General features: G+C 41.4%; 1 protein-coding gene across 2 annotated transcripts; it reads right to left on the minus strand.

The window, feature by feature from the left end:
* Positions 1-393: 393 nt before the first annotated feature.
* LOC130258780 (F-box/LRR-repeat protein 21-like) lies at positions 394-13,503 on the minus strand. 2 transcript variants are annotated; one of them, XM_056502467.1, is made up of 7 exons: positions 13,351-13,503; positions 10,078-10,173; positions 8,574-8,714; positions 5,813-6,262; positions 4,983-5,105; positions 4,324-4,495; positions 394-3,188 (listed from the first exon to the last, which is right to left on the minus strand). In XM_056502467.1, exons 4-7 carry the CDS (start codon positions 6,182-6,184, stop codon positions 2,545-2,547), a joined length of 1,311 nt encoding a protein of 436 aa, XP_056358442.1. In that variant the 5' UTR covers positions 6,185-6,262; positions 8,574-8,714; positions 10,078-10,173; positions 13,351-13,503; the 3' UTR covers positions 394-2,544. The 2 variants fall into 2 exon arrangements, with proteins under 2 accessions (XP_056358442.1, XP_056358443.1); XM_056502468.1 differs by lacking the exon at positions 13,351-13,503 and adding an exon at positions 12,984-13,270.
* Positions 13,504-16,826: the final 3,323 nt, after the last annotated feature.

The raw sequence follows: 16,826 nt of genomic DNA on the forward strand, positions 1-16,826 counted from the left end.
CAACAGCTGCATTTGAGTACCTTAAAGGTCTTTTCCAACCTTAGCAATTCCATGATTTGTGGTTTCACAAAAACAGTGCCTGAGTGACAGGGACGGAGAGAGGGACACTATTCAAAGCAGCCATTTAAGAGTTTTCCCCTGAACTGTAACTCTGTCACCAGTGTTTATAAATACACTAACACTGTTCTGTTGGCTGGAGAGACAGGGAAGACTCCAGGACTTTCCAGAAACTCCATTTTATGGTCTGCATGTCAAAAATCAGGTTTCATGCTCAAACATGAAATGACAATGACTGATTTGCCATTCTCCAGTCTCTCCCAAGGTTTGTCACATACATGGCTTCTGGCAGAGAGAACCTCAACAGGACACAGTGCAACAGATGGATGAGTCTAGTATCAGTGTATGGATTAAACCACTTTATTACATTTCCAGTTGAAGAAACCACACATCTTGAACAAAATACTGTTTGGAAAAATCTGAGTTTTGTGTTTAAATTCTAATCCCCTGGATTATGGAAGTGCTCAGCTCACAGCCCCTACTAACCAGAGTTAGAGAGATGCTCCTTACCTGTGCAGCAGGCAATAAAGGCAGGTCTGTGTGTTACCTTGAATCCTTGGTTTCCAGCTAGGAACATGTGTGCCCAAGAAAAGGGTGGTTTAACCCTTTAGCTTTGTTTTGTGGAAGCAGGGAAGAAACTCACTTATTCTCTGCTGTGAATGCACTGGCTCTGGCTGGGGTAGGTAATTTCCTTCACAGGAGCTAGAATGGGCTGTGGATTTGTACTGGAAACAGCACTGGTAGCATGGGGATGTTTTTGCTGCAGCTGAGCAGTGCCTACAGCGCCCAGCCCTGCTCTGCTCCTTGTACTGCCCCACCAGGCAGGAGGCTGAGGGTGCAGAGTCTGGGAGATGGACAGGACAGCTGAGCCCAGCTGACCCAAGGGACATTCATACTGTGCAACATCAGCCTTTGCATATAAACCTGGGTGAAGGAGGAGCAAGGTTTAAGGGTGATGGAACCCTGCCTTCCTGGCTGATGGAAGTGGTGAATGGATTCCCTTTTTGGGGGTTGCCTGCCTGTGTGGCTCTTGCTTTATTAGCAAATTGTTTATATCCAGCCATGAGTTTTCTCACTTTTGCCTTCCAATTCTCTCCCCCATTCCTCTGACTGTGGAGGGACTCAGCTGACAGCCAGGGTTAAGCCACAACAGTGACAACCACCACCAGCAAATTCCTGTAGACTTTTCATTATCAATAGGAAGATGGAACAAGTGTGGCACCAAAATCATAACAGCAAAAATTTATATACAATGCATTTATGTTTACAGTGTGCAAAATATTAACAAAAAATACATACTCTAATTTACATCAACTCACCATGCCCTTCCCCTTTTAAGAAAATAAATATAATACATCCTTTCTCAAACAAACAATTAATAGCAACAAGTATTAAACAGTCCTGAATTAAATATGTCAGGATTACCTCCACAAGCCTTTCTCTAGAAATCAGGGCTTGCACAAAGCTCTGTAAGATACAGAGAGGTAAGAGACATGAGATTAGTACAGTCCATTTTGGCCTCTAAGTGACAAATTTAAGTGCTCTAAATCCTTGATTTTAAATAGAAATGGATCAAAGATAACTGTACTGCATTTAATCTTTCCCTCTTACTAGCCACATTTATGAAATCCTTCTTACTTCTTAGCAATGAAAGCATGGAACAGCATTCAGACATCAGTCTTTGATTACAAAGACGAGCCCAAATCCAAAGCTATTCCTTAGTGCCCTTACAGTTTCCAAAGTGCTTTATTACTCATTCAAATAATCAATCTAGAACCAAACTTAAAATCAGTAATTTTAACAAAATCTTTGCCATCATTTTAACGCATAAGATTAAAACAACATACTGTACAATGTACTTCCTAGTTTATGTAATTTGAGAAATTACTTAAAGTGCAATTTAAAATTGGACAGTTTTTTGTAAGCATAAGCTTAGTAACATTTTATTATACTGCCATGAAATTAAGCTAATTTCTGATTAACCCAGAAGAGTGTATTTTAATATACAAGCTCATACAATTAAAACATGAATGATTAAAAAATAGCTATATAAAAAAACATCATGACAAATAATACTGTACTCTATCCAGCTTTCCACTGATAGATTTCCTGAGGGAAAATAGTTTCTCTATTCCTCTTCCGACTAGATCAGAAAGAGTAAACAAAGACATTAAAAAAAACAAAAAAACAAACCCACTTTAAAGTAAATGGAATGTTTACACTGAAGCTCAGAGAAGCCGAAATTCACTGAAGTTTGAAGCACCTGTAAACCACAGAAATACTTTCAGAACTATTAAGTACAGCTAAATCTATTTTCTATTTCAATATACAATTACTATCATAGAGTGCTTTGCTGTTAGTCTAACAGAGGTTTTCTTAAGGAAGAAAAACTCAAATCTGGAAGAAAGTTTTCACATTTGATTTTTAAATTTTTTATTTGCATAGAAAGCAACACCCCGATTCCACCATTTTATCCACACAGAGAATTTACCACGTTGGCATCATATCAGGAAACCACATTCTTCCAAGGTGTTTGGAGACTTCCAAGTGAAGCCGATCTAAGCTGTAATCACTATCTGGAATCAGCACCTCCTCCATTATGGAAAGCTGAGTAAGCCTGCCCCCACACATCTTTACAAATTCAATAAAACCCCTGCAGGTGACTTCACACTCCCCCAGCCCCATGGCCGTTAAGTTCTTACAGCGCTCAGCAATCTGGATGAGCTCATCATCCAAAGGCTGAAGTCCATTGGCGCACACAACCAGCTCGATCAGCCTGGGGCAGTTCATGCCAATGCGGCCCAGCATTGCCTTGCTCACGGCACGACCAAAGTACAGGTGTGTAACAGGGGTTTCCTCTCTGAAGAAAGCATCAAATTCATCTTCATACAAGAAGAAATACATCACAATGTTGACTTTGGGGGAGTGTTTCACAAGAGCGTCCCAGCTCTGCTTTTTAATGGTGTGAAATTGAACTTGTCCGGGATTTTCACTCACGACGTCAATGCGGAGGTGCTCGAGATCAACATGTTTTTCACTTGACAGAGCCAGCAGCAGTTCATCACTTAGTATGTAGTAGTTCAAAGCCAGCTCCTTAAGTCCATGACACTGATCAGCCACACAAAGAATGCCTGAGGAACAAAAAAATTTACTCTCTAACATGAAAAGCGAATATAAGGAGAGCTGTTCTCTGTAAAGCTGGCTTGAGTTTTCATGCTTATACCCAAAGCCCATGAAACACCCAAGTTCTAAGTATCCACAACCTTTTATAGGGTTTGGGCCATTAACACTTCAAAACACTAAAACACTAACAAAAGACACAAGTCACATTCATCTTCGATCTGCATTTGCCCCTCCCTATGCAGAATTTCCTCAACTTTGAAGAAGTAATGGATTCAGGCCAGATTCAGCTGTTGCTCCCTTCCCTAAAACTCATTCCTTCAACTTCCCACTGTTTAAATCACCACCATCCAGTTTAACACCTACATCCTCCTGTGAATTAAGACCTAAATAACGTTAACTCCTCCTAATCTGCTGGAATATGAAGTACACGGTTTAACCACCTTTTGTGGGCTCCAGAAAAGAACACACTAATAGACCATACCCAGACTCCCTTTCTCCAGCACTAAGGTCTCAGGAGAAAGGCAAGTGAGAACGGCTCCTGAAGCCCTCTGAACTTTCAGCCAGGCCATATTTTGAAGGGAGTGAGTTCTTCACCAACCAATGAGGAAGTTACCAGTCCCACATCTGGACACATGAGGGCACTCTGGAAACACTAGGAGTCTTACACCACAGGTTTCTGAAATCTGTACACACAGCACCTTGCAAAACAATTACTGACAACTGTTATGATCTCCTTTATCCCACCAAGTGGTAGCTGATTCACGGATCAGGGATTCTGTGGTGTTCCCTCAGAACACTGACTAGTTAAGTTTACAAATCTGCACACATTAAGGAGCATCCATTTGGTTATCCTCACATACTAAAGCAGTGAACATCCCATTCTTTGAACATGTGTGAAGGACTTGCACTAATTTTGAAGCTTTTCCTCCTTAAAGCCTATCACCAGAGGCAGCAAAGCAGCTGGACAGAATGAATAAAAAATCCCTTGGATTCCAGAAGATGGAGTCACATGAGTAGCACCCCCACCTTCATCAGCCCAACCCACTCAATAACAATCACCTCCTTCTTCACCTTCCAACTGTCCAAACCCAAGTCAATTATGATTCTTTATGACTCCACTTTTCACATACATTCAGTACTCACCAGCAGGTGAAACATGAGGACAGCTGCTCATTTTTAGCAGTTTTAGAGTATCACTGTTGTTAGCAACAAGAACCTTCAAGGAAGGATCATCAAGGGGTGTGTCATCTATCTTGATTGATGATAATGACTTGGAGTTCACAAAAACTACTGTCAGTGCTGATGCAAAATGAGCCTATTTGGACAAAATGCAAGAGGGGGAAAAAAATCTTATGAAAAGATGGGTAAAACTTCAGTGCATTAACCTCACGTTCTACACATACAGAAAGTACAAAATTAACACTTCCCATGGATCCCTATTATCAGGTAACAAAGGAATATTTCAACTTAAACAGAGGGGATCTTTGTCTAAAAACATGATGCTGCATGTGATGAAATTAACCTTACAATCATTATTTATCTACTCTGATTTTTCCTTTCACTGTAACACATTGGTAAGTACAGGGATAACTGGCCACAGTGATGAGCCTGAAGTATCTGGAGTTTTTCTGCAGAAAAAAACAAATGGCCTTTATTTTCCAGAAAGTAACTCTTCTGTTACTTCCAAGTTACTAGAGACTGTTTCATAGAAATTACCATCAACTGAAGAACAGAACATAAAGAAAGCTAAAGTGGTTTAAGAGTGAATTATAATATGCTAGTTTCAGTTCATATAACCTTACCTTAGAGACATTCATGAAGCTTGGTTTTGCTGTAGAGATCAAACCCAGTGTCTTGATAGAACAGTTCACCAACTGAGAAAGGATGTCACAGGCTGCTTCTGCTGACTCAGTACTACTATCAACCTATAAAAGCAATTTAAAAATAGCGAAGTCATTCTGCAGTATTATTAAGAAAACAGCACCATGGATACCCAAGACTGCAGGTTCCACATCTACTCAGCTGTACTGCTCCAGACTACAATCATCAGAGGCATAAACTGCAACACTAACAGGAAATTTCGAGACCAGAAAGAGTTCAGGGAAACTGCTACTAGAAAATTTTCCTGAATGTGATTGCTGGGTAATTCTAGTACGAACACATATCTTAATCTCAGCCTTGTCTTCAAATAACCTCAAGTAACTGCAATACTGTAACAGTAATGGTGCTACGAAACAAAGTGATATGCATGCATTTTTTCAAAATGTCAATTTTTAGAGCCCAAAAAAGATTTGACAAAGTCTTTGCTCCAGCAAACTAATCCATTTTATCTACATCAACAACACCTTTGCATTTTAAATAATGAACTGATTCAAAATTCATAGGCATGAACAAATCTCTTATTTTGCCTCACCTACACCTGTTTCGCAGATATTTACTGCTTTTTACTCTGCAGAGGTTAGAGTGTAGAAAATTGGATGAACTGTCTGCACATGTGGAAATAAAAAGCTGCAGTAGTTGCATTTTTAAAGGTAAGACTTGTCAGGCACACTCTTAAGGCAGCTGACACAGAGCAGCTGCATCCCTCGTGCTCAGTGACGTGGCACTGACCCTCTGCTCATCCACAGCTTACCTTGAAACTGACGTACTGCAGATGGTCAGCGTGCCTCTTGATAATCTGCTGAATGAGATCAGGATGCGTAGACTTTAAATAAGAAGTGGCTGGCTGGCTAAGTTCAAATTCAAATCTCCTCCAGAGATCTGGGATGTGAAAAACTTCATTCCACCTTCGACAAACAGAAGATGCCCTGGCTCGATCCACTAAAGTCAGGAACTGAAACACACGCAGAATCACGTGGTGTGGAAGGCTGCCCCAGTCCATCGAGGTGCATGGGTCAGATTCCCTAAGCTCTGAGCCATATAAACTAGTTCTCTGTTTTTTGCTTGTCTGTGATGCTCCAGGAGCTTCAGTTCCAGCCACCACCTTCTGCCCAGCTCTCTTCATCACGAAAGTTTCAGAATGTAACAATCCGACGTATTCAAACTGTACAGGTTCCTGAAACGTCTCACACACAACAGGTCTCTAGAAAAACACAAAGGATTAGTGGAGGAAGGGGAAAAGGGCAGGGGAAACAGTGAGATATAACAAGTTAATAAAATGAAAATATAGCATGTTATTTTGAAAAGAAGCATATCCTTATGTCAATATCCAGTGCAGAGATGTTGGCAAGGATCTTCTCTCTCTGTACTTTTATTTTGCACAACATTGATTGAATCTAGAGAACTTGAACTTGTTAATTTACCAAGTGTAGCTTGGTACGTAGTAGTATTTCATTTTACATAAAGCATTTTGTAGGGAACAAGAAATAATTAACAGCAATTTAATTCAGACATACAAAATTGATTGTTTAAATTTAAACTCAGTTGACAAACTATGGAATCTACTCATGATCTCTAAAAAGGAGTATCAACTAAAAAACTTAATTAATAAACTCCTTTTTAAAACAAAGATAAACCTGGAACAGAAGGGTCAGATTGAAAAGCTTTGCCCACCTTCCCCAGTTTGTTCTTTTTTCCCAAATAATGCCAAGCAGAGAAAAGTGTACAACTAACGATAAAAAACTTCAGAGGCCACTTATCCAAGCAGGACAAAATAAGTGGGGTTCACATGCAGTTTTTCAGCAGGAAAAGGACAGTGACACCGGAAATCAACAAACTGCATGGATCTATTTCAGCAAGGGATGTTGGCCTCACGAGCCAGAGCTCAGAAGAGCAGCATAAGAAAAAAGCTCCACTTTTACAGGCTGAAGCAGTGCAATCTTCTAGACTGAATTCTGTTGTTCAGCCGATTTTCAACAACTGCCTTTGCCACTTCATTTTAGTACAGGTTGAGGCCCCTTCTCAAATGTCCCACTAAACAGATGTTCATCCAGACCTTCTCTCTTCCTGGCCTGTGTGAAGTGAGTATTTTCAAAGCAACCATGCATTTTTCAGGAAAGAACAGTGCAAATTATCTATTTTTACTGAACAAACTCCCATGGCAACCCTGACAGCTTGCTTTTTCTGGATTGAAAATTTTCCATAGTATCTTCATTATGGGGGGGGAGGGGGAAAGGAAATAAAAAAAAATTAAAACCAGAAAAATTTACCTGTCATTTTCCCCAATCTATAAAACCTGATCTGTTTGGCTCATGAGTGTCAGACAAACTCATTTTTATGAAAAGAAAGCATGTGCATTCTTTGAGAAGCTGGAAAAAACAATGTAGCCAATTTATTAAGGGCTGTTCATATGATCAGCTTCACTACTGCTTGACTTCCTGACAAATTATCTCAATCACCAAGGAATTTATTTTAGCAGTTGTTATACATATTCACCCAGTCTATTTAAATTTCCATTAGTGACTGGAATCAGCAATATATGCAGCAGGATAAGCCAGCAACACTCTTTAAATTACATTAAATGATAGTTTTTCTTCCCTGAGTAGACACACGGCTTACATTAATAGTGTTACTAATGTAATGAAGATGCAGGCTCAGCATGAATAAACATTTTGCTATTAGACCATCAAGTTATCATCCACACAACCATGTTTTATGACTTTAGACTACTTTAAGTCAAACAACAAATGGGCATTCCAAACCATTAAGTGTGGATGTAGTAATTAACCATTACAAAACTCTATCTACCAGTTGCTCATAGCCTTGCTAAATTTAGCAAAGGCTAAATACCTTTTGAGTCCAATATACCTGTTGCTTGTTTTTCTTCCTCCCTACTTGAGAGGAATTACATTCCTAAAACAAAAGTCCAGAACAAAAAAAGAAATTGAACAAATGCATTTGTTTGAGAAGCTTCTCCTTGCTATTGCTACTCTCATGCAGATCTGCAACATCTTAGTTAAAGACAGGTGTCTGATAAAAATGGAAATTTCTCCTATCTTATTTGAAACTTACTTGAACTCCATGTGTGCTGATTTGGCTTCCACAAAAAAGCTCTGACAATTGAGAACAACCAGAAAGGGCATTTCCTTAAACCACAGGTCAAGCTACAGACCAGAAACAGCACTCCAGATGTAGGAAGAGATGCATCAAGGTATTGCTGGTGTACACAGCATCTATGCTCTGCCTGCTGGAATTTGGCCAGAACTTGTTCTTGTTGCTATAGCCTTTAGAAACTGCTAAACAAACATGAAGTCCCAATATTTAATGCAAAAATAAGAATCTTTATTTCATTCTGAATACTTTATGAACAGTAGCTATTTTAATGCACAACAGAAATTGGCTAAGTTACAATCCCATATGATACAACCCAGGTAGCATTCAAATGAGAGGTTTACACACACACACACACACACACACACACACACACACACACACACACACAGACATAGCCCTACCTCCAAAGAATGTGGAGATTCCTGTCAAGTTACCAGCACCTTTCTGGTATCTGAACATCCATCCCAGTGTTGAGTCATCCCGTATGTGTGCATGGATTCCTTAACCAGAAGGCAGGGATGGGTCCCAGAAGATGAACTGACCTGTGAAGCCACAAACCAAAGAAAAACCCATTGGAAGCACTATCATCAATTCTGGAACAAAGATTGAGACAAATAGTAGCCACTGCTCTGTAGGGCAGATGTGGAAACAGAGCCACAGAATGTAACAAGCAAATTTGTTTTACTAAACATTATCTGAAAAATACCATTTAATTAATGGGAAGGTGTAATTCAAAAAATAGCTTTTGCATTATCTACAGTTTCAGTCACATGAACACTCTTTTGCAACACAGATACACCTCTGAATTCTTGAGTATTATCTAAAGAAAACTACAAACCTTGGTTCTTTTTTCAGCCTACTCTACACCAAAACCATGTGAATCAAAAGTTATACTTAAAGACAGGACCTCTAATACTTCGACATTTAAAGACTCCTGGCTTTACACTTTACTCACTTTTACTCCAAAATTATGCTTACTGCACCATGATAATCTTGACAGTAAACAAACTATTTTGGTTAATTAAACTGTATCTGGAAAAAAGATATCAATAATGTGCAAATATCCTCTCACATACTAATGAAGAAAACTACCCTGTGTATTAGTATGACAGAGAATCTTGGTGCACTATGAGAAAATAGACCCACATCCCCCACATCAAGTTATCAAACTTACATTATCTGAAGATGCTTTAATGGAAAGCTACAGGAATAGCAACACCCACCTCACTAAATCATGACAGGCTTTAGAAACAGAAGATATTTACCAGGTATTGTGTTCAACCAGTAATAACATCTTTAGAACCTTACAATGCTGAACGTCTCTATTTTTCTTTAAAAATGGGACAAGACTTTAGATTCTCCCAGGTCATATCATAATTTTTGGAAGAACTACCCAGTTAGTATCATCTTTATGGATGCCAAGCTTAACGACGGTGTAGTACAGATTATTTATGAAGACATGAGAAATAGCCCCCATCTTCCAAACAAAATCAAACTCAAGTACTGCAATCTGTGGAAGTAATGCTGTTGCTCAGCTCACACACCAGAAAATTTAGAGCTAAGTAGTCATGCTTGTCTACAAAGAGAAAGCTGATATTCATTAGTAATTCTGTTTGTGGGTGGCACCTGAAGAAATCTGTCATTTATGGTGGCCTTGCATTGCACAGTCTACAAGTATCACATGTTATCTCCCTCGTGAAGTGAGCAGAGTCTGTACAGCACATAGAATTCCTTTTCCTAAGTACTGTCAGTGTCTAACAAATAAAAGGTTTATAATGCCACATATAAACAGCATGCTGAAAAACCATTATAACTGAGAGCACAAAACACTGAGATGCAATTTAAAGACTCAACAGAGAAGTGTATTAAGTTTACAAACCACATATTTTGAAGCAACTTTCTTACCTGAAGAATGCTTCCAAGTTACAATAGGCAATAAACGAGTGAACTGAGGCAGCTGCAGCCATGGGGCACTCACATGCATCTGTCTGCTTTCCCCTCCTGTCCAAATAAAAAGCCACAAAAACCCGTGTTAGTTTTGAAAATAAAAATCTTCACATTACACCCAATGCAAAAATGATGGGGAAATATGTTGACATCAATTTATAAATTTTCTTACTTTTGTAAAGGAGCTTGGGGGGGGTTATCTTAATACAAGGTACCTTATCCCACAATGCAAATATTGTCACAGAGAAACATGAGGTCAGATTAAGAATAAAAGTGATGGGAAACAAATGTTGCAACTGCATTTACATTTATTGGTCAACAGTACAATGTAAACAGCAAGTTATTCAGTATTTGCATTATCATTACCACGCTAGTGAATCTTGGTAAACAACACTGTAGCTGCTAAAATAATCTAAGAGTCTGAAAAACAGGTAAAAAAACCCACTCAAATGTTTTTTCCTGGCTTCTTCCCTTCTATGGCAAGGCTGTGTAATGGCCTGATGAACACACAGAGGCCACATGGCTCAGCTCCCTACCACAAACGTGCACACCCTCGCCAGCACCTGCCCAGGCCTGGCTGCAGTCACACGGCAGGAGCTGCTCCCAGCCCGCAGCCACCTCCCTGTTTACAAGCTGCCAGAGTCCAGGTGACAGCCTGGGCCACCTGGGCAGGTGCATCACAAGCCACTGCATCAAGGGGTTCAGATTAAAAGTCCCTTGCCTCCCTCTACATTATTTTCTTTTAATATGACGCTACAGGTAAGTTTGTGGTTCAGAGTCTTCCATCACATGTAATCACGCAAAGCTTTACCCCCAGAAACATCATGAAAAAACTTAATTTACCAAAACACAACAAAAACCTGAAATCTTCGTTGTGATAAGCTTTACTTTGCTTTTACATGCCCCATCATGGGGGATGCACATCCTTCCACCTGTTCTGAGCTCAGGATTTCAGTATTCTTCCCAACACTCCTCATGCGGCCACAGGCAAAAGTAATTCCTCACAGTAAATCGACATCCAAAAATTAAGTCACATCCTTCTGTAGTAATAATTGTATCAAATATAGGTAGCCAATAAAGACTACCTACCATGCTCAGCAGGCTTCTGAATTTCACAGAGATGGGACTGGTTACCTGTAATAGCCAAATAACCAAGAGTACCCCTGGGGAAAAGAGCTTCTCTTGAAAGGACCTGTCCCAAGACCCCCCAGTAGAGAAGGATTGCACTTAAGAACTAGCAGAATTTTATATAATACATTAAAGAAAAAAAAATTAATGAAAGTGACTCTTAGTAATAAAAATATAATCAGGTGTACATCTAATGTACACCTGAGTGTCTAAGGCCACAAGAACCATCCAAAGTAATGTAAATCATGTTCCCTTATGTAAGCAGAAATGTATATAATAAAATATTGTTATCAGAGATGCAATCAAATACAAGCTTGTTACGCAAACAACAGTAAATTGTTATCTAAGGTAGTTACTCAAATGATTATCAAAGATAAACAGCAGCAAAGCAGTTATTGAAATTAAACACTTTGATAACTGCTGAGGTTCACCAAATCTATTTATACCCTCATGTCTAAAGCAAAGTATCAAAAATTGGTGCTCGTCCCCCATACAGCCCTACCTGTCATCAAGTATTTTGACAGCTGCACGTTATCCTACTCAAACTACCTCAAATCCACTAAAGACAACAGGATTCAGAAAAAACCAAGTTAATTAACTGCTTCTGCAACTTATCCTGCCAACAGAGCTGTAAACTTCTGCTAAAATTAAGATGTTAAAACCTCTCCCATGGCATAGGGGCTTGGTGGGGGATTTGAAAACTGGACAGTGGTGACTCTGTTAAACAAGCCTTCAGTAGCTGGTCACTACTTCCCAGCCTGCAACATCAGTTCAAAAAAAGGTTTTATTACTGAAACCAAATATATCACAGATTCAAGCCACAAAGAAGTAACTCTTCCTCTGATTTCTAGATTTCCCTTCCAGTTCTCAACACCGGGATGCAACAGGAATTAGTAAAACACCATAACATCAGGCTTCTAGTAGAAACAGTAGCAACCAAACACAAATGCAGCAAAAATTTGAGTTCCTGAGAAATAAAAACCCTTCCAAATAACCAAGCTTGGAAACATTCTGGGATAAAGCAGGCATCTTGGTAATTAAGCTTTAACTTTCTAACACACCTGGAAATTAATGTTTACGGACCTGCCTTACACGGCTGAAATACCGGTCCCATTAATCACAGTGTCTTTAAAGAAATCGCAGTTCAGCACCCGAGGCCACCCCTTCACCACGTTAAAGAACTCGAATTCAGAGTCTGTCTGGGGAACAAGGCAGGCAGCCCTGCACAACTGCTGCAGCACAAATGCAAGCACTGAGTATGGTGCAAAACATGGGTAAAAACCACATTTGAAACCTAAGTCTCAGGAGATCTAGTCCTTGAGGATGATGAGCTCAGAGATTAAGCTTTTTCTTTATCCAGGTTTTTAATGGGTGGCATTTTTGCTTCTGAAGAGGATTATTTATTTTTAATCAGTCCTCATTTTTCTCCAAACTGTGCCTCTGACTCTAGGGTTTTACCACATTTCTAGTACGTTTATGACAAACCCTGAGAGTTCTAAAAATAACCACGTTCAGCTGAACATCCTAATGCTTGCAATAATTTTAACTGAAGAAAAACAAATGCATTGCCACTTTTAGTACTATTTTGCTGGTAAAACTCAGATCTTGGACTTCTACTGATGCATTATTTTTAGAAAAAAGCCACTCCCTGTGCCCAACGCCCAAGACCCCTCGTTTTACTCAGTGACACATCTGAAGCTGCAAAGATCTTTAGAAAAGCTCTCTTGAGGGCTCACCTACACGCCTACGGCAGGAATGAAAAACAATTGTTACTTCCACAGGTTTTCTTCAAACCTTCCTATCCGACTTCAAGAAGCCATATAAGCTCTTCACATGGCAAAATCAGCTCCCAGGCAGCGCGCTCCCTCAGCTCGGCGAGAGCTGCCGGGACGGCACAAACCCAGGGTACCGCACACCGAGCCCCTCACGAGGTTTGGCGCCCAGCGAGAACTGAAGTCAGGCGCGGAGTGCGTCCGTCTGTCTATCTGCCTGTCTGTCTGTCGGTCAGCCCGTCAGTCTCCGCAACCCGGGCCGCCCCCGCGGCCTGTCCCCCCCCCCGGCCGCCGCGCACGGGCCGCTCCCCGCGGCCGCCCCGCCGCTCACCGCCGCCGGTGCGCGGCTCCCTCGCAGCAGAGGCCGGGCCGAGGCGCCGGGCAGCGGCAGGGCAGCGGCAGCGCAGGGCCAGCACCGCGCTCAGCCCGCAGCGCCCGGGACTCGGCGAGGGCGGAGCCGCGGCCCCGCCGCCCCAGCGCAGGCGCCGGGCGGGCCGCGGGCGGCGGGCACGTGACGGCGGCGCCATTTCGCGGCGGCCGCCTCGGGCCGCGGGTAAAATGGGGGGGCGAGCTGTGGGCTCCGGAGCTAGCCCCGGCCTCGGACAGCCCCACGGCCTCGGCTCTGGAGCCGGCCCTGGCCTCCGGACAGCCCCACAGCCCCGGGTTCTGCTTGTGGTTCTTGCCGTTCCCCCACAGACCAGGAGGCGCTTGCTCCCCCTCAGCAGGCCTCCATCTCAGAATCACACATTCACTTAGATTGGAAAAGATCTCTGTGATATCGAGTCCAATCTGTGACCGAGCACCAACTTGTCACACAGACCGTGGCACTGATAGGAAGAATGTGTGCTCATGTCTTTCCAAGCGATTCCATGGGTGAGGGTGTGGGCGTTGGTGGCTTCGAAATAGCTCATAATGCTTCTACCCACTTCAAGACACATGTTTCTTACAGAACCCAAAGAGTTTGACTCCTGAAACAAACAAATGGGTCTGCACAAGCCTGAGTTTCTGAACTTTGGGGTAAAATAACAACTCTGAGGGAGGATATGTGTTAGGAAGTTTGGGAAGGCTGTACCTTCCTAGTGCCTGAGCTGATGAGGAAAGGATGACATGCAGACAGGAATTTAGGATAAAAGGAGGCTGCGCCCTCTGAAACCCAGAGAGAGGGAAGCAGGCATGTGCCCCAGTGGACTCTCCCGTTTATTGGAACAAAGTTGCAGGGCTCTTCTGTCTCCTTTGTGGACACTGGCTTTTCCTAGCGTGACTTTCCATACAGGACTGAGTGTCACGTCCAGCTTTTCCTTAAACGTCACCAGGGATGGTGACTCCACCACTTCCCTGGGCAGCCCATTCCAATGTCTGATGACATTTTCTGGGAAGAAATTCTTCCTAAAGCCCAACCTAAACCTCCCCTGGTGTAGCTTCAGACCATGTCCTCTTGTCCTGTTGCTGTTTGCCTGGTGCCTGACTCCTGCCTGGCTGAACCCTCCTGTCAGGGACTTGTAGAGAGCAGGAAGATCCTCCATGAGTCCCCTTGTCCTCAAGCTGAGCCCCACAGCTTCCTCAGCTGCTGCTCACCACCCCTGTGCTCCAGGGCCTGCTCTAAACCCACTGCTGTTCTCTGCACCTGCTCCAGTCCTCCATGTCTGTGAAGTGAGGGCACCAGGACTGGACACGGCACTGGAGGTGTGGTCTCACCGGGGGTCAGTCCCTTCTCTGGTCCCAGTGCCCACACTGGGCCGATCCAGGCCGAGTCCCATTGTCCAGCTTGGCCACCTGGGCACGCTCTGGCTCACATTCATTTCCTGCCACATGTATTTCCATCCTTTCCTGACATGAAGTGCCTGTAAGCCTTCATCATCCTTGAGCTGGGGCAGTCCTGGCCTTGGGAACTGCCCCATGAGCTTCTTCCAGAAGCTGTTCCCTCTGGGCAGAGCCATCCCCTGCCCTTCCCATGGGGGCTAGGCATGGAATCATAGACTCAAAGAAGGGTACAAGCAACTGTTATAAATACATATTATGGTATTGGCTTTTCGCAGATATTAGGGTGGATACTATACATGTGGTGTTGAAAAGGTTTTTAAGATACAGTTTTCTTTAAGAGTAACAAGCTAATAAAGTGTGTTTTTAGTAAGTGAACTACCTTCTTAGCTGGATAACACCCAGTAAAGACACTTGCTACTGATATACCAATTTCCACCACTGACCATCTGCAAAAATTAAAAAGCACAGTCCAAATTAAGATTGATAAGAACAATAAATTAAAATCACAGCCAAAAAACACACATACTCTAAAAGAGCAGACTCAAGAAGTAGCCATGTAAAACAGTTCTTAAAATATGAAAAATAGTTTTAAAAAAGTTTGAAAATGATGAGTCTATAAATATACAATGGGTTAATAAATTTAAAAGTGTCTTCAAAACACCAGGTGTACTCTTGACTAAATGCCAGGCACCCGGCCTTGATTAACCTTTTGCTTTATTATTTGTCTCTTATTGTTTTTTATTAAACTTTTTAAATTGTACCAAAAAAGTGAACCTGGTTTTTCACACAACTATTACTGATTTCTAGCAACCTTTTTCCACAAATAGGGTAGGGCCCCATTCAGAACAGCAAGGCTTTCCCTGCTTGCTGTGTGTATTCTCTCTGGGGCCTCTCCAAAACACCCCACTGAGAGAGGGCTGAGCACTGCATCATGTCCAAACTGCAGATGCTCAAAGTATGCCTTTTAATTTGTTAACTAAAGCATATTTTTTTTAAAAAATGCAGATTTAATCTTTGCAGACTCACTGCATAACAGTTCATCACTAATCAGTGAATCAGCTGCTTTATTATTGTAGTTATATCTAGCTGTATCTGAACAATGGATCTTTTATTACCAACTGCAAAACACTTGCTGCAACGGATTTCCTGGCTCTTGCATATAGCAATTATTTACCAATAATAGGCCTTTTTATCTTCTTTTTCATGAAGTGGTAATGCTAAACATGTGCAGCATTTCCATGGTAGATTATATCTGTCTTACATAAAACCAAAGTGGGCAAAAGTTAACTGATTATTTGTGTTACGTCAAAATACAGTTTATTCCCACACATCTAGAAACCTAGAAAATTAGCATGTTGAAAGGCTAATGAAACAAACTGAAAGGAATATTTGTCATACAGTCACTGTAAATGACGTCTTCAAATTCCTCAGTTCTTCAAGTCATCAATTTCCTCACACAGACAAAATGCACCACACTCTTAAAATCAATACAGTTTAGAAAATATTACTCTTACCTGTATGGTTCTTGACTGCTTTATTCAGAGTTTACAGGAAGTAGGAGATTATGTTCCAGGTAAATTTTTCAAGTATTTTGTCCCTAGTGGATGGTTTAAAACTGATTTTTTTCAGTAAATATTGCTATGAAAACCATCTTCAGCTTAGTAGTTACTCTCTGTAGACAGTAGTAGAGGATAGATTGTAAACAGAGATTAGTGCAGATTTGAAGCTGCTATCTAAATCCATCAGTCATGGGTTTCTCTGGTGCATTGCCAATAACCTTTGGGCTGCTGTGCAGGAACGGGTTCAAATGTACTTTAGAAAGATTCATATAGGCTAATCTCTAAGGCTTTCTGTATAGAAGAGTTTCCTGTTTTGATCTGGTCTAGCAGAAACACATTTTATACTTAACTTAAAATGGACAAGTATAAAATAGTATAGAAGAATTCTATGCATTTTATAGCTGTGGTCATTATTACTCAAATGCTTACAGATATGAATTTAAAGCAAAAAAATCATAGTGTTGCCCATGTCATCCAGCCACTCAAA

Source organism: Oenanthe melanoleuca, chromosome 13, assembly GCF_029582105.1.
Source record: "Oenanthe melanoleuca isolate GR-GAL-2019-014 chromosome 13, OMel1.0, whole genome shotgun sequence".
Taxonomy (NCBI): domain Eukaryota; kingdom Metazoa; phylum Chordata; class Aves; order Passeriformes; family Muscicapidae; genus Oenanthe; species Oenanthe melanoleuca.